This window comes from Brienomyrus brachyistius, chromosome 15 (genome assembly GCF_023856365.1).
Source record: "Brienomyrus brachyistius isolate T26 chromosome 15, BBRACH_0.4, whole genome shotgun sequence".
NCBI classification, from domain to species: Eukaryota; Metazoa; Chordata; class Actinopteri; order Osteoglossiformes; family Mormyridae; genus Brienomyrus; species Brienomyrus brachyistius.
The window spans coordinates 4,572,130-4,592,623 of NC_064547.1; the positions used below are offsets into that span (position 1 = coordinate 4,572,130).

Consider the following 20,494-nt stretch of genomic DNA (forward strand, 5'->3'; position numbering starts at 1 on the left):
AGTGACACGCAGGCCCCTCCCTGGTTGGCCCAGGGTCGTGAGACTCGCCGTATCCGGTTAGGTGTAGCCAGCTGCTGCATGCCTGATGCCGGCTCACACAAAACAGCCCCCCCCACCGCTGCTGTCATCCGCCCCTGGCCAGCCCTCTCCCTGCGAGGCATATGCCAGTATATTACTACCGAAGGGCTTATTCTGTCATATTGCAGGTGTGGCCGACAGTCGCTACCTTGACGGGAGGTGGGGTCTTCATGACCCCAAGCTTAGGCCAACTTGGACTTCTACGCCAGTTGATATTCTGGAGATGCATAAGACGCATACGGATGTTCCCTTGCAAAGAAAATGACACCACTAATGACATCAGCTTCTCTTTCCTGGGAAAAGCAGGTATATAACAAAACAAACATGCAAGGCCCTCTTCCCTTGGTCTACAGAAAAGGATGGAACCTACTCATGGGTTTTGATTTGCAATAGCTGCTTGTCTATGTAAGCAGGGTAGTGCCTGTGAGGGGCGGGACTTCTGGGTCGGTGGGATAGTATTGGTGAGGGGCGGGGCTTCTGGGATGTGGGGCAGTATCTGTGAGGGCTGGGGCTTCAGGCCTGTGTCTCCCTTCTCGTCAGAGTGAACCCTCTGGCTCTCTCCCTACCCTTAGGGTGGTTTATTTTCTCCTCGTACCCATTTCTCCAAAGAGCGCTGAAATGGAGATTGGGAAGAAAAAAACAGGCATGCTCTCCAAACAAAGTCGTCAGTAATAAGTGGTTTCCCTGCGCAGTTAAAAATGTCCCTCGACTGATTAAATCGATCAGCTGAAATTTCTTTTTTGACTGTGTTAGCGTTGCATTGATCCAGCCGTATGTTCCCTTATTCCCTAACATTTCCAGCAGAATTTTGCTTCCGAGGAAGCTCTTCCTGGTTTAAGGACTTACGCGTGAACCTCAGAGCGATAGAGAGAGCGAGCTCAGGTCTTAGGGAGCACTTTCCAACGACGGATCCATGCTGTTAGCATATGCCCAGTACTCTCTCATAACTGGGTTATTGGTTCTGTGCTTAAAAGACGGCTGTCACTCTGTCAGAGGGAGTCTGGCATTCCGATTGGCAGGATCGATCAGCAGACAGCCTGAGATTCATTCATTGATGACCATTGAATTGTTGGGGGGGGGGGGGGCGGGGGGTAGGCTTCCCATTCCAGCTGTGCTACTGGCAAACAGGCAGGCGTCTGGTGACAGCCTAGTGATGTTGTACTAACAAAGTGGCTGGGGGTCTCTTCGTGGCGCCTCCTGCAGGCTGATTCAAAATCACAGCGTGATGTGGAAGGCGAGGGAAAATATAGAATAAATCTGCTGGCAAAAGCGGCAGTAGCCTTTAAATGATCTGCCTCGGCACCTCAGCTGGCATGGGGGGGGGAGGTGGACGGAGCGTGCGATGGGGGCCACGGGGCGACTTCTGATAGCAAAGCTGTTAGCCAAGCGGTGCTGTTTCCAGAGAAGTTCTCCCAAGGTGTGGGGGATGGGCAGCGGGCTTGGTACTGCCGCCCCCCCCCCCCGTCGACTGCAATCTCACCATCTGACAGCTTCTTGAGCCACCACCTCCCCCCCACTCCCAAAAACTGCTCCACTCTCAATTTTCCGCAACCCGATACATTTGTTCTGCAACAATTACGACGCATGCAGATTCAACAGGCGCATGGCAGGGGGGCGGAATGAGGCGGGAGCAGTGCTCGAGCCTCTGCATCTCCCCCCCCCGCCCCCCTGGTTTGCCAGCATGTTTACTCTGCCCCGGTCTGCTCCCACTCCGCGCTCTCACTTGCCGTCTGGGTTTGACGCAGGAATATAAATATGCTGGTCTGACTGCTGCACCTTCGGTGCCACTGCAGAGACACGTGTAGGCCGAACGGCGAAGCCTGCGGCCTTCGGGTTTTTGGAGGGGGCTGCTGTGAAATAACTCTCGCAAGTATTATTCTTGGCAGAGCGCGAGCTGCAATTCTCCCAGGACGTCTGGTGCATTTCTGTCTTTGCTCGCAGCGGCCGCCCGTCCCCCAGTCCTTATCGCGGGCCTGAACTGACATCGACCCGGAAAAATACATTCTACTGAGTATTTTGCGGGCAGGGGAGCAGGGTAAACTAGGCCCACCTATTCCTGCGAGCGTGGAAAACAGCACTTTAAAACCTTGCTGGAGGCTCACTGTCCGTTTCGGAGCAGCTGCCTTCTGGTAGCTGAACCCACAGAATCCCGCCGTGTGTTTTCTGCCCGCCGTAAGATCATTTAACGACTTCACCAAGAGTGCTGCGGTGGTGCTGGTTTCTATTTCACTGACGTGGCATGACCGCAACTTCTCGCTCTCTGTGCCAGCTGAGGACGAGCTGGTCCCACTCTCCGGCTGTCCGATATTACGGGGTACAAATGGTGTTAAATGTGTCCGGATTGGCTATTCCGCCCACATCGTCCCAGGGGACGGACTGGGGCAGGCGGCCGTCAGTGGGGATGGCTGTCCGGGAAAGCCCCGTATAATTACCGGGGATGCATGCTGGCCAAAAGCGGACATGATTCCTCAGTCTGTTTTTCGATAACCCCAGAGTCTGCCAGGAAATCTAAAGGAGAGGTGCTAATGTGTGCATTAGCATATAAATTGGCTGAAAACTGAAATGCGCATGAAGATATTTAATAAAAAAAAAACCGTGTCCCCTTTACCTTGATTTTGGACCTATTGTTAAGAGAATGACTCTTCAGAAGAGAGACTATTACCCATAATGCCTCCCCTTGATCAGGCGCTTTGACGGACAACCGCTGCAGCTCGGTGTGTCTTGGCAGGGTGGCCTGAGATTTGTCTGCCTCCCCCCCCTCCCTAGCTGCTACAGTCCCCCCCAGGACAGTATTTTCTGACATCACCCCACTTCTAGGAACGTTTACCGAATGTTACGACTAAGGTTTGGCATTGTCCAGTTCTTCTGATTTTCCCAGAAATTTATGTCACTGCTAAAACTAAGAAGAATAATATATTTTAAAATAAGGGGAATGAGGGCAACACTGTTGCTTTACACGTATAAGGTCATAGGTTCAAGGCTGATGGTGTGTTGACAGCGTACACATACAGTACGTTCATAAATTATATTATATGGTATTTACTTACAAAATTTTTTGTATTTAATAATATATAATAATATATATATTTTATATAAAACAATATTTTTTACATTCATTACATGAATATAGTGTTCCGGGAACATTGACAGAACCTTTGTTCTGAAATGAAAAACACAGATACGTCCTTTGACGTTACAGTAGGAACATTCTCTGCCAACTTTGCAAAGAACTTTACATCATGTTGGCTGAAGTGCTGGAAATGCCCCTGATAGCTGGGAGCCACTGGGCGTCTCTCATGTGAGAGCTTCCCTCTGCAGGGGGTTCCTGATCCACGTTGAGATTGGTCCTGTGGCATCAGCAGCGTTAAGCTGCTGCGCTGTCAACACTGCAGATGCTGGATGCCGATTCATTTATCTGTCCAGAAGACAGACGGCTGCCAGACACTGTGCACGACGTCAGCGGTGTTTTGCTATAGACAGCGCTGTCCGCTGCAGCTCCTGAGGAACGCACCCTGACCACGGCGATCCTTTTGCATTTGGGGTTTTTTGGTTTATTGACACTCTGAAGTCGGCTTCCTGTTTGTATTGGTGTGTGAGGAAGGTGAGACGAGCAGGATCGCACCTGTCCCACCTTAACCGACAGCCTACCCCGGCCCCCGGGCTCCCAGTGGGCTGGAATTTGATCTTCCCTAAGGTACCAGACTTCCCCTGTATATAACTATATATAACTGCCTTTGTTGTCCTCGCGGTACAGGTGAATGTCTGTCCATCAGGAATGTACTTGGATGTCACATTAGAATGATTCATAGCGGGGGAAGCACGCACACACATATTTGTACACACGGGTTTGTAATTATATCTTTGTGGGGACTCTCCATTCATTTCTATGGCAAAACATATGCACACACACATATGCACACACACACAGATAGCTACACACACATACCTGCACACACAACGTACACATGCATGTACATTCACGCACACACTCATGCATACCAACACACATACCCTCACACGCAGACACATAAACACACATGCGCACACATACACACACACACACCCACACACACACGCCTTGTAACTAGAGAGAACAAGAGTCACAGCCAATTCCCTGTCTCCATCCTGCGATCAGGACATTGCTGTGTACCTTTGCTGACAGTCCTCACAAATATGAACTAACCTTATGTGGAGGAGGTTGGTGCCGATCTATGGGGGGGCAGATCCCTACACGGGCTTAGTCTAAGGTATCGCAGGTCACATGGTCGATTTGGGGGGGGAGGGGTCACTACAGGGAAAAGGAACACTGATACTGGCAGGAACGGCGTGTCCACGCCGTACTTGAGGACATCTCAGAGAGTGGCTGGAAAAATGGAGATGGATTCCTCAGATGGGAACGGAAAGTTTTTCTTGGAATCTCTGGGACCTCTTGCTGAAATCTAGAAACCATTATAAAGCAGTACAAATCAAAAAGACAGCCTGACCTTTCTTAAATATCTAAACTGCACATGTTCCTCATTTTTCAACGGGTTTAACAGTGATAGCTTTTGCTTTAAAAAGAACACGCTTTCTCTCAGCCTATCCTGCCTTGTGTCCCGTGCTGCTCCTTATAAATGGTCCCTTTTTCTCTGCTCTTTTCCATATTATTATTTTACAGTGTTCGTGTGTATGATTTAATGAAAAGTTCATTCTAGGAGCAGGTCAGCTTGAGAAGCCCGGTTGTAAATAGTGATGTATATTTTTTGTTGACTTAAGAAGAGGCAAAACTGCCCTTTAAAAAGATATTTTACAATTAGAATGTATGTCATTACCTTTACAAATAATATGGAGAATACAAAGGAATTCATATGAATGGTTCCATGCAGGTATTTAGTCTGTTTTTAATTACTGAAATGATTATTTCAGTTATATTGCACCCCCCCCCACCATCTATTCAGCTTCTAGGACCTTGTCACCACATAACAAATTGCCCCACTGCAGTAGAAAGAGGTGTTCAGGGTAATTTGTGTTCAGCAAAGATGGTCTCACGCAGTAAACAATAACAGCAAGCAATTTGGTAATACGGATTAGAATAACCTTCAGCGTCAAAAGGACGGAATAAATTCTAGAATCCTTCAGGAATCAGCCACGTGGTGACAGGCACGCAAGCGGAAAAGCAGTAGAATTAGTGTCCAGTGTGAAACTCTTCGCCTGGAAAGTGCGTTTGCATCTGAATTAGTCACTCTACACTGGTGCCATTCAGCCAGAGAAAGGAAGGTGAACTGTATCGCACAGTGGGAAGGTCAAGTGAACAGTCTCAGGCTCGTAACTGTGCCTTCACACTGCATCGTGTTACACGAGGAACTGCAAACAATCGTGTCCAGAAGCGTAAAGGCAAAAGCTCCTTCTCTTCAGCTTCCTAGTGGATGGAGCACCGGTAGGGAGGTTTTCTGTAAGGCCCTTTGTTGCTGGAGCATCACATGGCGGTCAGGTGCTTCGTCTCCTCTGGGGCGTCGGGGACAGTCTATCTCATTTCCCCCTCCCCCCCCACCTTCTTGAGCTCGAGTGGGAACAAGGAACAAACACGGAAGGTGGGAGCTGCTTTATCCGGGCAGATTTAGTCCAAAATGTGTGGCTGTGGTGGGGTGGCTCTCCTGGGCTCCTTGGTGCTGGGCTGAGGGGCCTGTGACACACAGGCAGCCTCTCATGTCTGGGGATCAAGGAGGCTGCTCTGGCAGAGAGGATGAAAGGGCAGCACTTGTCCACACGCGCAGGCACAAACACACACACACACACTGAGATGCACACCCACGCACAGGCACACTCAGACGCACCCACAGGTACACACATGGGCACAAAGACACACAGGCACACTCACGCCGTTGCACACACACACACAGACTCACACGATTGTCCAAATGCACAGCAGACGTATGCAAACACAAACACACTGGCACACAAATCCACGCACTCTCCATATAGAGTGAAACTTCAGATGGGCGTAAATCGTCAGACCTCGGCGCTGTGGCATTACCCTCCTTCCCTCCCGTGGGGCATCTTCCTCTTTGTCATTCTTTGTCATCCTCCTGCTGTCCTGCTCGCACCCCTTAAACATTCTGTGCAGCTCGGCCCCTGTGCCAGTGCCTCTAGGCTCTGACCAAGGTAAGCAAATATAAAAAAAAAGAAGAAAAATAAATGCAGCACGCCTCTGTAAGCCCAGCAGGGGGTGCTGTTGGTGGCACATACCTCGGAGACATGGTGGGCGGGGCTGTGGTGCTGATTGATGCCTGATCTCTGCCACCAGCTGGTTTAGTCGCCTCACCCTGCTGCCTGTCGCCCTCCCATCCTGTTGGCGGGTCGTAGCCCTTGTCATCCCCCCCCCCCCCCCCCCCATCACCGCAGCTCTTAACATGAATGAGAGAGGTGTAAGGGTTAACTCTACAGGGAGTCCCTATAGGTGTGGATCAATGACAACACGACAAATGGACAGGAATCGGCAGGCGTGCGGTAAATAATGCATCATCCCGGTCGCATGCTCTGCAATTAGGTTAGGCCAATAATTGCCAAACATTTTATCAGTGAGACGAGATGCATTTGTCTCTCTCGCTGTCAGGAAAGCCCTCCATCTTCCCTCTCCACCTCGTGCTTGTACTCCTCCAAGCGGCCTTCTCTCCATCCCTGGAGGTGCGCCCCCTCTTATAGAGATGACTCCTGCCCCCTCCCCTCTGTTCTCCCTCCCTTCTACCTCTGCTTCCTCGATTTGGCCAGGCCCCATGCTCCTATCTGCTCACTCTGGCAACCTGCTGCCTATCTCCCGCCCCCCCCATAATAGAATAGAATTGCCCTGTCCAACACTGCTAACAGTTTCCACGGTAACAGAGACGGGGAGGGATTGCCCGTGAACGCAGCGGCGGGGGCATCTTTTATTGCCGGCTTTTGCGCCATTCCTGCTCCAAACTTCTTATTAATGTCTCATGGTCCGGCGTGGCAGGGATGCAATCAACCCCCCAAAAAACCACAACGTGCGACGGAGATTTTTCACAAAGATGCAATTGTCATTATCGCCTATTCAGTAAGGAATTGGGGTGCAGCTGTTATGTTAGAATGGATTAATCTTTTAATTATTTTTGAATTACAGGTAACATCGATAATGCATTATAAAAACGCAATGTTAATGGGCTTTTTCAGCTAATAAGACGATAAATGCCTTGCAGAGATGTTTCTATTAACCATTTAATCTTGCATTTTATTATTTCGGAAGCTCGCCGAAATTTTCCCCAGGCTCTGCGGATGATGGGTTTGCTGGCTGGAATTAGATATTCCATCATTCAGAGAATTGGGCCCCTCAACAGCATGCAAAGGTCCAAACAGAGAGAAATGGTAAAGAAGCAGCTTGCTGGTAATATTACTGAGTACTTTTACAAGCCAGGTTGCATGGGTGAGGCCTTTGGAATAAGGTTATGGGGTTATGGCCTTCCAGCTGGTTCTTTGAGCAGAAACGCATCGGCAGGCTGTAACAGGATGGGGAGTGCACGCGGAGCTTAGCCAGCTATGGCCCCCGCAAGACTGCAACGAGATGAAACAACTACAAAGAACAGTTAGTCAGTAACTTCCTGGTGCCAACAGCATAAGTGTTTGTTATTTTTGGAGTGCATAATGTCATGCAGCCTCTATAAAAGGTAGAGGGTAAAGAGATAGCGTAACTGTAACCCAGCTCCGCACCCACCTCTGAGAGGAGCACGAGGGGCACTGGGGTAAGGGGCTATATTTAGGCTGACCTGAGTGCCCGTGTGCACAGGGGGGCAAGCTGGGAGACAGGTGCAGAGCAGTCATCATGGAAGAATACTGGAGCCCCCAGGCAGATAATGGAGGAGCCCATTGGATGGTCCAAGCCCAGGGCTATATTTAGGTAGTGGCTTGGGGGGGGCACCGGTGCTCAGTGTTACATCTCCCTTAAGGACGGGATTAAGAGCCACCACCATTGTTTCTCAGCTGGGAATTTGTTACGCGGGTTTAACTGTGCCTGTGTGTGTAAGAGAAAGAGGAGGGGGAGTAATGGAGAAAGAGAGAGAGAGAAAAAATGGAGTGTGCATGTAAGGGAGGAAAAAGAGGGAGTGTAAGAGAGAAAAAGAGAGAATGTAAGAAAATGAGAGTGTCTGAGAGAGAGTGCCTCTGTGTACATCATATTAGGAGTGTGACTTAGCAGCTGATGATGCATGTGCACATTGAGCAGGGTGAACAGTGTGGGAAGAGTGAGCAGGGTGAGAAGAGTGAGCAGGGTGAACAGGGTGGGTACGGTGAACAGAGTGAGCAAAGTGTGAATGGTGAGCAGAGGCAACAAAGTGAGGAGGGTGGACAGGGTGAGCAGAGAGAACAAAGTGAGGAGGGTGAGCAGGGTAGGCAGGGTGAGCAGAGTGAACAGGGTGGGCAGGGTGAGCAGAGTGAGCAGCATGGGCGGAGTGCCATATTAACCACGGCCGCACTCTGACCGATCGACTGACATGTGTCTTTTCCTCTCTGCTCCTCTTTAAAAGCCCCCTTTTCTTTTTCGTGAGCCACCGGCATGAAGGGTGGGAGAGGGGATCACTCAGGCTGCACGCAGGCGTGGTGATTAGGGCTGCAGCTGGCTGCTCTAGCTGCTGCTGGTGGTGGGGGTGAGTTTCACGACAGCAACCGCAGGCGGCCCTGATGGAGCGGAACAGATACCCTGTCGCTTGAGCCCCAAGGTCCCTGCGGTCACCCTGCCAATCCAGGCCCCTCCCTAACCGCTTTGGCTGGGGGCAGCAAGAGGATCGTTCCTGATTACTCTAGCACATTGGTGGGATAAAAGAGGGGGCATTTCAATTTCAGGTGCTTTAGAAGAAGAAAAAGGCAGCTTGGGTTTCAGGGGCGAAAGGGGCTGTTTAAACACGCCTTTTTTGGAAATGCTTTAGCCTACATGTTCAATTTACTGCTGCATAATACTAATTTGGATCCAGAGTCCATTTTCCATGAAGGACACCATTCATCAAACATTAGTCACGGGGAGTTAGTCACTGCGTTATCCTTTGTTAAATACTTTTAAACACTTTGAAAATGTGTTTGTTTATACAAATTTGCCGCATTATAACAATCGTGTTCCTAATAATCCATGGAGGTCCTCTTTCCAAATGGATTTCAGCAGTAGCCACACGTCGCACAGGATTTGATCCACATTTGCCATGTGTGGCTGTAATCAGGAGGATTTGAGATACAGGCTGGGACTGAATTAACATCTTCACCTTTTATTAACGTGTAAATTTCACCGCCCATCCTTCTCTCAGCAAATTCAACTTCCAGAGAGATGTGGCTCCACCCGTTTGCTTAATCCCCTATTAGCCCACGAATCTGAAGTCAGTAGGAGGTCAAAGGTTCATTCTAATCAGGAGCACATTTCAGGGAGGATGGTGAAGGATGGTGTTAAGTGGGGGGCATATGAGGGGCTGTAATTCACACAGAGGGGCCTTTTGTGTCATTAGCCAATAATATGTTTTGAATGGGTGAATGACAGGTGAGGGGACCAGTCAGCTTTCAGCTGGGCCCATGGTTCTATGGCCCCGCCCCTGTATATATCTCTGGCTATGTGAGAGGGAGGTGAAAAGGAGCATGCTGGGAGGAGTAGCATCACGAGAGCCGGGGAGTCCAACAAGCCAGGCTGAGTGGGTCAAGAGGGAGGCAGAGGAACGTCACAGAGCAGAAATGGTTGTGAAGTGGGATGTAGGAGAGTGCTTTAGAGGGGTCATTAGCTGAAGGCTGGATGATGGATTGAACAGGGAGTTCTTAGCAGGGTAATTGTGCAGTGAAGACCTAAAACAGAGGGCAATTTGCCGTGGATCCTTCCTATGTCAGTGAGTGGAACATCGGTCACGTGTACAGATAGGTGGTCACTGTGTGGGCAGAGAGGGAAACACGAAGATCTGCAGCCCTGCAGAGAGCCTGCGCTGTTCTAAACGGGGGCGGCCTAGCGATCCCTCGCAGGGCCACAGGGTGTGTGCGATTGTGCTGACGCTCGTCACTCGCGCCATTAATTAAAGTCACTTTCTGGATGGGAAATAGGTATTTCACAATAATGCAATAAAAAACGACATGTCTCAAATGCCATACAATTTACACAATTTTTGAGAAAAGTGGAATGTGGAAAAATAATAAAAGCAGTGTGTCGAGCAGATGCACAGCAGAAAGAGGCCCGGCATTCCATAGGGATGCTTTTTTTTTTTTTGCCTTGCCGTGTACGTGATACATGGCAGTGTGCAGACACACTGGGCCTCTCCGGTGGGATTTGAAGGGATCCAAGGCTGCCGGGCCGCCCGCAGCAGCATGGAGACTGTTAGCCTTGTTATAGAGATCGCCTCGGCACCAGTTAATGGCCTGTCAGCTCGCAGAAAGCGGGATGCGGTGCCCTACTTTCTCCTCGTACTCAGTGTACATTAATCAATAGGCATTAGTCCCTGGCAGGCGGGCCGGTGTATGTACAGATGGGCCGACTCGGCAGACACGCTCCCTCCTCTACCGACCCGAGTCCCGGCATCCTGAGCTGAGCTCCATGTGGGCAGGAATCACTATGACAACCACGGCTTGCGTTCCATCAGGGTCGTGACCTCGACACCTTCCGTTGGTCACCACACTTCCACGTGTAAGAGGTTTATCTGACGTTGGGGGACGTGGGGAAATTAAATCAGCCACTGGGATGTGACTTTGCTGTGCTGGTCAAAGAGGGGGGAATGAGAGGGGGAGAGAGAGAGGGGGAGAGAGAGCGGAAGAGAGACGGAGATAGAGATAGAGGACTACAAAAAGTGGCCCACACTTGAGCTGGGAGATTTTTACAGCCCTATACATTTCATCACGGGGAAATAAAAGCAACATTCATGGAATGTGAGCTGGTGTTTGTGTTGTTGGTTGTGGTTGCACACTCCTACCGCCTGTTTGCAGCCTTTGAGGAGGCTTTGAGTGAGGGGGGAGTTCTGGCCGCCTTGCTCCGGGGTCAAGGCACCTGGCCCATCTTCCCTGAATTCCATCTCCCACCTTGGACATGGAGCTTGGCTCAGATAATTACCAGGCGTTCATTAATAATGAATCACGGCTGCCTCTCGGAGCCAGCGAGTAGGCCCCTCTGAGTGTCTCATTAATTAAACATCAGAGTTTCTAGAGCTTTTGATTAAAGATAAAGAGAAAATCGGATGATCAATGGGGATCCATTAAAACTAGAATGGACATCGTGTGGGATGGGTGACATGCGGCGTTTGGCTCCATGGATCCCGTCGGACTGGCTTGACTGGTCGGAGCGGGAATGCAGGCCGTATTCCCCTGTGTTTGGTCTCAGACTCTGTCCTCCATTTCGTAGTGATCCCTTAATTTCCCTTCCACCCACTAATGCTGATGCCCGTGTTGAGCCTTGTGGCGTCCATGTTAAACAGGGATCCTCTCCCCGTGGATTCTCTGCGCTGTGCTACACATCAGGCCGTGCTAAACAGTCATGCCTACATCACCTGCAGTGCTGAGTTTAATGCCTGTTTTTACTAATAGTTCTAAGTCTTATCAATGACACCATAAGGCGTCAATAAAGCCATGTGCTTTGCAGACGGTGCTAAGGGCCAACGGAAGCAGCAGGAGGTTGGGGTTCCCTGTTTTTAGGCAAAGAGATGCCGGGATTTTAGCTGACATCTGAGCAACTGTGCGAGGCCAGACACCTTTGGATTTCTCAGGTAGCTTTCCTTTCCCGTTATCAAATACCGCCCCCCCGCCCCAAGGACAGCCTTCCCTGTCTGTAGACGGATAATAGTGATGACATGGCTTTCCCAAAGACCCCCGACTGTGGCGGCAGGGCACCCTGGCGCAGAAGCGCCCCCCTCGTTCCACGTTAATCGCGGCTTTTATTGTTAATTCTCTGCGATGATGTAATGGAAGAAGTGCGCGCACACACAGACACACCGACAGACTCGCGCAGCCAGAAGTGTATAGCAGGGATGCCTGGTTGCCATAGCGCCCAGCGGCAGTGTGGACACTGGGGGCCTGCCTGAAGGAGAGGAGGCGAGAGGCTCACACCGTGCTCCGTTCCGTGTACCGCTGCTCCGTGTTTAATTTGCAAACTGGAACCTTTAATAGCATGGTCTGCAAGCAGTGTCCTCACCGCCTGTTCCAAGGTATATATCTGGCCAGAAATGATTCTTGTTGCTCTGGTCTCTGCGCGCTGCCGATTCCAAGCTTACGATGTCCGGTGGTTGCCAAAGGGGGCCACCCTCTATCATTATGACCCCGGTCCCCAGTCGTCCGGCCACCGAAACACCGGCCAACAAACAGGGCCTCCCGATCATTTCCACAGCAGAGATCATTAAATTGCACTCTGTTCGAGAGCCAGCCCTAATGAGGTCGTTCTTTATTTACACATTTTTTCCCTCTAAATAAACAAACCCTGATATTTGCCTCTCAAAAGGGAGAGCGATTTTTGCACTGATTTTACACACTTTGTGAAATCTGAAGGAAATTCAAATGCGCTCTCCAACTCCCTCGAAATTGGACGGCAGCACCCTGTCTTCCCTGCTGTCTGCATTGTTTGTGCCTTGAGTCTGGTTTTTATCGATCTCTAAATGTGATCAGTGCCCAAACAGGGTTTCCTTACTGACCAACTGAAATGCATCTGTTCTAACACAGCAGGAATTCTCTGCATAGTGTAGCTCATTTTGCATAGTGGACTCTTAATATAAGAAAACAGATTAGGTTGCATGTAAATAAAATGCAAACACATCACCTTTTCCTGTTTTGTTTTTTCCCTACAGTTTTTTTCCCCTCAGAATGATGTGGCCCGTTGCGTAATAGATGCCTAAAAAACAAAGTGAAACAGTTGGATTTGTGCTTTTTGGAGGGGTGTATCTAAGCCAAATAGTTCAAATCATGTAGTGCAAGTTAAATGTCAAGTTAAGCGTCGCATCACTGGCTTATTGGCGCCGCGGTGATGTTTAACCAGTCCTGTTGACTTTAATCGGCCACACATGTTGTTTTTGTGTGGACTGTAGCCCCGTAAGCGTGTTTACTGGAGATATCAGATCTCATTTTAATTCTCACCTGAGGGACCTGGCAGAGACGCGTTAACGACTTAAACAAAACTGTGGTGTGTGAGACATAACAGATGTTCTGTGTCTTTGCTGCCCGGGTGCTGAAGGCGGCGTCGGTTTTCCGGACGTGCTGAGCCTGCCGTTCGCTCTCGGCGAGCCTCGCTTCCAGGTGGAAGGCAGAGTGGAGGCTCATCTTCAAAGGCCGAGCCCACCGAGCCCCAGCCTCGACGTGCGGGCGTTATGGCTAAATAATCCCCGCTGGACAGAGACTCGGGGGAAACACCGATCAACTGTTTGCCACTTAACTCCGCGATTTGGAGAACAAGCGTGTCCTTGTGCACGTAAATCTTCGGGAGCTCGACAAGCACAAAAGGTTTCTCTGTGGGAGCGGTGGAGGGGGGGTCCCAGCGCCTGGGTGCGAGCGGTCAGCAAGTCGTCAGTATGACACAAATGTGCCCGCATTCCTGCTGACTGTGCATGGCGGCCTGCACAATGGACCGGCCCTTCGTGTGTGGGCCCATCCCGTCTGTCCCAGGCTGTCTCACGCCCCTCCTGTCTCCTCCTCGGCCACTCTGACACTTTAATTAGTTGACAAATGAGGGGTCCTCTCTGTGGGTGTGTCATATAAATTTCCCTTTGATGGGATCGTAATGACACCGGTAACATCATTCTCTGATTTAACCTCCAGCCGATCTGGGTTCTCTTTCTGGGTCTTTCCGCAGTCGTGTCCTGTCTTTCCCCGAGCTTGGTCTGCCTGGCCCTCCTTCATCGTCACCATGTCCCCCCCCCCATACATGTGCATGATTATCACTCTCAGAATGGCTGCCGATTTATCAGTCTAGGTTGCTGTTATGTCTGAATCTTTCCCGGCTTCCTATCTCCTTAGCAACGGGGCTGAGTAAACAACAAACCCGATTCTTACCACCTTTTCAGGTATTTTCCCCCAGCCACACATAGGCAAATACCAGCAAAGACAAACTGACGTGGTGTACCCTGAGTACCACCCAGAGACCCCCCCAGCCCCTTCTCTGCCAATGCCACAGCAACACATTTCCACCCACCGCTGACTTTCTCCCGGTAACGCCGTATGTAATAAAGCCGCTGTAAACGCCACAATGACACTTTGTTTGCCGGGGTGGGGGGAATAGGGTGGAGCAATGAGCAAATTTCTGCGGAAATAACAAGTGCTGGAAAATAAATAGCTTGATGCGGTGGTCTTTCATTATAAACTCTGCCATCCGGAATGGTGAGATGAGCACGGCAATGTGAGGGAGTGGGGTTGGGTTAGCTGGGGGGGGGGGGCGGTTGGATGTGTCTGTCCGAGCTGGCAGCCCCCCTGCCCTGATTAGCATGCCTCTCAGTCACGATGCAGGGAATGAAAGGGGCTCCACAGTCAGTGCCGGTGTGTTAGTGGGGCTGCATGTGCAGGACTGAGCGTGAGGAAATCACCACCTGTATTCTTGCCCCCACACCCCGGGCACATTTTAGCGACCTGAGAGAGGGAGTAGCACACTGGGCTGGGGAGCAGGAGGAGAGAGTGAAGGAGACAGAGGGAGAGAGGGAGTCACACACTGGGGTGAAGAACAGGAGGAGAGAGTGAAGGAGACAGAGGGAGTCACACACTGGGGTGAAGAGCAGGAGGAGAGAGTGAAGGAGACGGAGAGAGGGAGTCACACACTGGGGTGGGGAGCAGGAGGAGAGAGTGAAGGAGACAGAGGGAGAAAGGGAGTCACACACTGGGGTGGGGAGCAGGAGGAGAGAGTGAAGGAGACAGAGGGAGAGAGGGAGTCACACACTGGGGTGAAGAACAGGAGGAGAGAGTGAAGGAGACAGAGGGAGTCACACACTGGGGTGAAGAGCAGGAGGAGAGAGTGAAGGAGACGGAGAGAGGGAGTCACACACTGGGGTGGGGAGCAGGAGGAGAGAGTGAAGGAGACAGAGGGAGAAAGGGAGTCACACACTGGGGTGGGGAGCAGGAGGAAAGAGTGAAGGAGACACAGAGGGAGTCACACTGGGGTGGGGAGCAGGAGGAGAGAGTGAAGGAGACAGAGAGAGGGAGTCACACACTGGGGTGAAGAGCAGGAGGAGAGAGTGAAGGAGACGGAGAGAGGGAGTCACACTGGGGTGAAGAGCAGGAGGAGAGAGTGAAGGAGACAGATGGAGTCACACACTGGGGTGGGGAGCAGGAGGAGAGAGTGAAGGAGACAGAGGGAGTCACACACTGGGGTGGGAAACAGGGCTATGTGTTTGGATCTGTATATGTGTATATGCTTGGTTTGGTATCTCTGTCAGGGGAGCCTGTATATCAAGGATTGACTGGAAAGCAGGGCTTTTCTGGATACTTCACCCCAAATGGGAGTTATATTAAAATATAGTGGCAATTTACGGGGCAGTTTGTTTGTAAACATGATGTCCATTGTTTGTTTCCCATCGTCAATCCGAACATGGCTGATTGTTAGTGCTGTGCCGGTGTCATGATGCTCATAAAAGCTTCCATTGTAGACCTGATGGAGCGGAAAGGGGGGGCTGGGGGGGGTGGTACGCACGAAGTGCCCGTTTCGCGTTTATTTTTGTTTGGCGCGGGGGGCTGCGTTCCTACGAATTGTTCTGCTGACGCTAATTTGTCAGGGAAGGCCGCGCCTCAGCAAATCCAGCCTGCGGGAGAAGGACCGTGGGGTGGGGGGTGCAGACGGAGCAGGGAGGGAAAATTGATCTAATTTCATATGACTAATATAGCACAGTGAAAATAGGAAATGTTTCTTGCATAGTTTCCTGCCCAGTGCAGTGCCAATCCTTCCTCACCCCCCCAAATAGCGGCCATACTTTTGCCCCCCCCCCCCCTTCCGCTTCTCCCAGCTTAGCCATTAAAAAATGAATTGCTCACCTTGACAACCCAGAGACCCCTCCCCCCAAATCCACGCTCGCAGGCAAAAAACACCAGACCATTGTTTCCATTATGATAAGTCCATCTCCCCCCTGATTCACGGCTAAAAGGGCAGGCGGCTGGTGGATGACACCAAGTTTAGATATTAACTTACCTTTTCTGTTTATGTAAGATAATACAGGGCCTGCGGGAATTGCCTTTATTTTGGGAAATAATTACATTAAGGGGTTCAGAGATGTCGTAAACCTTAAGAGCCATTGGGTGGGTTTTCTGTTATTTATAACTTGGCTGCGATTAGCGCCCTCGCGTTTTCTTGCGGTCGTTTTTATTAGACGTATGTGATGAAAGAGACTGCGGGCGCTTACGGCCACCTTGACTTTGTTTCTTGAGAAATAAATCAGCTTACAGTTGCTGACTTATATATCATTTGAGGTGTGTATTCTTGATCCCGGCACTGATAATTATGCCAGTAAACTGAGCAGAAGGCCGAGAGCCCAGATTAGCTGGGGATAATCCTACCCGCTGCGATACGGGGCCTTCCTGCCTTGTCTCTCTAGTCACGTAAAGCCTCTTCATCACGGGTCAAACCCCAGAATTTGTAAGACAATGGCACATTCAGAAGATCGCGTCAGACACCGATAGAAGCTTTCATTTTGGTGGGGGGGGGGGGGGGGGGGGCTTTAAACCTCTTAAGTACTATGGGAAGCAGCACATCCTGCTGTTGGTAGGAAATGAGTAGTCACTTGAGCAGCCAGGCCTCAGCTTCACACGCACATGACCCTGGTCAGGCGTACCCTGCCTTGTGCCCTCTGATGGCCTGGCCTCCCACCCAGGGCGTACCCTGCCTTGTACCCTCTGATAGGCTGGCCTCCCATCCAGGCTGCACCCTGCCTTGTGCCCTCTGATGGCCTGGCCTCCCACCCAGGGCATACCCTGCCTTGTGCCCTCTGATGGCCTGGCCTCCCATCCAGGCCGTACCCTGCCTTGTGCCCTCTGATGGCCTGGCCTCCCACTCAGGGTGTACCCTGCCTTGTGCCCTCTGATGGCCTGGCCTCCCACTCAGGGTGTACCCTGCCTTGTGCCCTCTGATGGCCTGGCCTCCCACTCAGGGTGTACCCTGCCTTGTGCCCTCTGATGGCCTGGCCTCCCATCCAGAGAGGCCTCTTATACCCTGCGGTTCCTGGGACAGGCTCCAGGCTCCCCATAACCCCAAAGCTAAATCTGCATATTTTTTTTTTTTTAGCTCAAATCTATTTCTTCTTAATTTGATTTGCCACGCTTTTGGGAGAGTCTCCGCCTATGCTGTACATTTTTGGCCGCCCTGTTATTGGGGGTTTAACAGCCACTGGGACGTCTGTCCTTGGGCTTCGCTCGGAAAAGCGAGTTGTCTGCTCCATTTCTCCGTCCTTCCGCTTTCACTCGCCTCTTCCCGTCGAAGCCCGTGAGGACGCAGTGCACTCTCTCCGGCTCCATCTCCCATATACCGAACGTCTGACTTCCGGCACTCACTCCGAAACAGCCTCTTTGTTCCCCTGTTAACACCAGCTTCCTTCCAGTCTTCTTGCTTTCCTGTCGCCTTCATTTTCCTGCTATACTGACGTGAAGTCAAGTTATTTTTGATGTAACTGCCATCACTGGACCAGGGTAACATCGGCTGAATAATAATCACTCAGTTCTTACACTCCTAAACTTTTCTTTGTTGTGACCATAAAAGTATGATGTTTTGAAGAAATCCAGCACAATTACAGGAGTGTATAAACGGGAGACTCTCAGAAATGAGGCCCAGGGTCGTTAGCTTTGTCTCTTCCTGTGATTACAGTCATTCTTCTGTGCTGAATATACATGTTTACAACTTGTTAGCCCCGTTAGTGACGTTGCTCTAATCAAATCGGTGATTCTGCATTGTCTTGGGATACAGTTGAATCATTTTAACTTAGAGTCATTAGTAACACCTCGCCTGGACAGTCAGCCCCCTCCCACAGCGATCGCTTAATCGCCTTAATTAGCAAATTAACTGCTTAACTGCCTGTAATTGCATTGATTCAGGTCTATCGGAACAGACAAACGGAGGAGCATAAATCCTGGCGGGGGGTGGGGGCTCGGGGTGTGTGGATGGATGTGTGTGTGTGTGGGGGGTGCGCTGGGTGAAGCTCATGGACCAGGAGTCATGTGACCTCATTAGTGCGCAGGGTTCCTCCACTGCGCTGAAAAGAGCAGTGTAACCGCCGTGATCCAGCACCAGCACTGCCATTTCCTAACCTGGCCGCACTCTGAATTCTTATACGCAGAAGTCTCTAATTATGCTAATCGCATGCGTGAGGCCTGACATTAACTTATAAATTATTAACAACACTCACAGCGGAGTTCCTCGCGAGAGGCGGCCCGGTGACACCCTCCCCTCCTCCTCCTCCATAACCACCCCCTCCCCATCGTCACTCCTTGCTCTGTTCCTTTGCCCTATGCTCCAGCCCTCTCATGCCCCACCAATTTTACGGTGTGGGTGTTTGGGCGATGTCGTGACAGGGTCCCGCTTTGTCCTACCGCCGGCTGTGGGGAATTTCAAAAATGCCTGAGCAAAGATAATAAATCCTGATAAGATGCTGCAAGGGCTTTCATTTTTTGAAATGCCTTTCCAGAGTGAATGAATGTGTGTGTGTGTGTGTGTGTGTGTGTGTGTGTGTGTGTGTGTGTGTGTCTCATGTATATACATTGGGGTGACAAATATCCCCCACAATGTGATAAAAACCACTGTAACTTGTGGGGACCATTTTTCAGGTCCCCACAAAGATCTGTGAATGCAATCAAAAAACTAAAAATGCCAAAAGTCTCGTATTTAGTTTGGTTACTTATAGTTAAGGTTAGGGCTGGGTGGGGGTTAAGGTCGTCATGTTGGGATTAGAGTTTTCCCCATAGAAATGAATGGAGTCCCAACAAAGGTAAAATTACAAACCTGTGTGTGTGTGTGAAGGCGTGTGGAGGTAGACAGCACCTTCATTTGCATCACATCGCTTGCTGGTTTCTAACCACTGTGGAATCTGAAATGTTTGGTCACAGCTGAATAAAGCCATTGCCATCTGAAAAGGCTCGGTAACCATTTGCATACATTGTGTATGAAGGTGACATTCAAATATCGGCGTTCTTCATCGTTCTTGTGCAGGCGCCCAGCCTTTATAACAACCGGCGTTTCCAGCTCCTGCCATTATTATGCGAAAGCAGCTTTCTGTAGAGTTTAATCACGGTCATTAAAATCGCATCATTAACATGTTACTCACTTTCAACCATCAATAGCTTTTATACCTTATTATATGATACAACTGTAACTTGAACATTTGTTGCTGGAAGATATGAGCGAAGAAATGATCTTACCCTAAGTTGGATGTAGCTTTTGCAAATGTACCAATGGAAGTGTTGATATTTACACATTAACTTGAGGCCGGTAATATTCAGTTTAAAGATGACGTGTGTAGTAATAGTCCTTAGGAACACCTCAGGCTGCGGTCCGGCGAAAGGCCCCAAGTCATTATGCGGATGAATCGAGGGGCGTTAACTTCATTCATCCCTCCTGTTCTCTTTTCCTGTCTGTGCCGTGGTCCTGCTGCAGTATAGGAGCTGCCTTCAGTTTGTTCAGCTATCAAATACATGATTTGAGTGAGGATTTCATTTGAGGGACAGGCGCCAGTCTGTGTTTCTGTCTTTTCAGGCCCCCCGCCGTCGTTTTCCTTTTCTCTCCTTCTGTAAGTACAGCTCCTTCTCCCCTATAAACGGCAGAAGGCTCTGAGGCTCCGCAGATACACCGGCTGTCTGCAGTTTCCGTCGTTTGTTATCAGGGGGCCAGATTATTTTAGGGGTCGTGTTTTTTTGCAATGCTGACCAACGGCTGGCTGCCGCAAGAACAGGGATGTCCTGTAGAAACTCGAGCGTTTATATTAATGATGTATGTTTAAACCGCGCCGCCACAACCTGCTGTGTTTGGCTGCTACGCTCTCTTGCTATTTTACACAATCTGTGTGACGTGTGCTTAGATATGTGACATAGATAGTGTGTATCTCCTTACTTTGCCCTGTGTTTATTTGATAACAGCAGCCCTATAGTGTACAAAACCATTATTCTCTGTACTTCAGTACTACTATATATGACCTTCCTTCATTTCATGTCTCTACAGTGCCAGTGTCCTGCTGCCATGACAACCATGGCCCCTCCCTTCATGTTTCTCTTTGTACTCATCCGATTGGCTAGCGGCACTTTTCCTGAGGAACCGGGACCTCTGCACTCCATTCCCACAGAGGGTAGGTTTTTTTTTTTTTTTTTTTTTTTGAACACTGGGGTGTCAGGTCATGGTGAGGGTAGGGGTTTGCCCTGGCAGGCTGCTACCAGAGCCCACCCCCCATATGAGGTTAGTCAGCCATGCAGAGCAGAGGCTGACTGATAAGCAACAGCAGTGGGTCATATTGATTAATGTCTCCCAAATGACTACTGGCCCCCTTTC

The 20,494-nt window shown here is 50.2% G+C and overlaps 1 protein-coding gene across 2 annotated transcripts in view; it reads left to right on the top strand.

The window, feature by feature from the left end:
- The window catches only part of sema6bb (sema domain, transmembrane domain (TM), and cytoplasmic domain, (semaphorin) 6Bb), a 73,531-nt gene that overhangs the window by 22,291 nt on the left and 30,746 nt on the right, over positions 1–20,494 (top strand). For both annotated transcript variants that reach the window (XM_048976324.1, XM_048976323.1), the window contains exon 2: positions 20,171–20,294. In XM_048976324.1, the coding sequence (XP_048832281.1) occupies positions 20,189–20,294 (106 nt within the window). In that variant the 5' untranslated portion in view covers positions 20,171–20,188. The remainder of the gene's footprint in view (positions 1–20,170; positions 20,295–20,494) is intronic.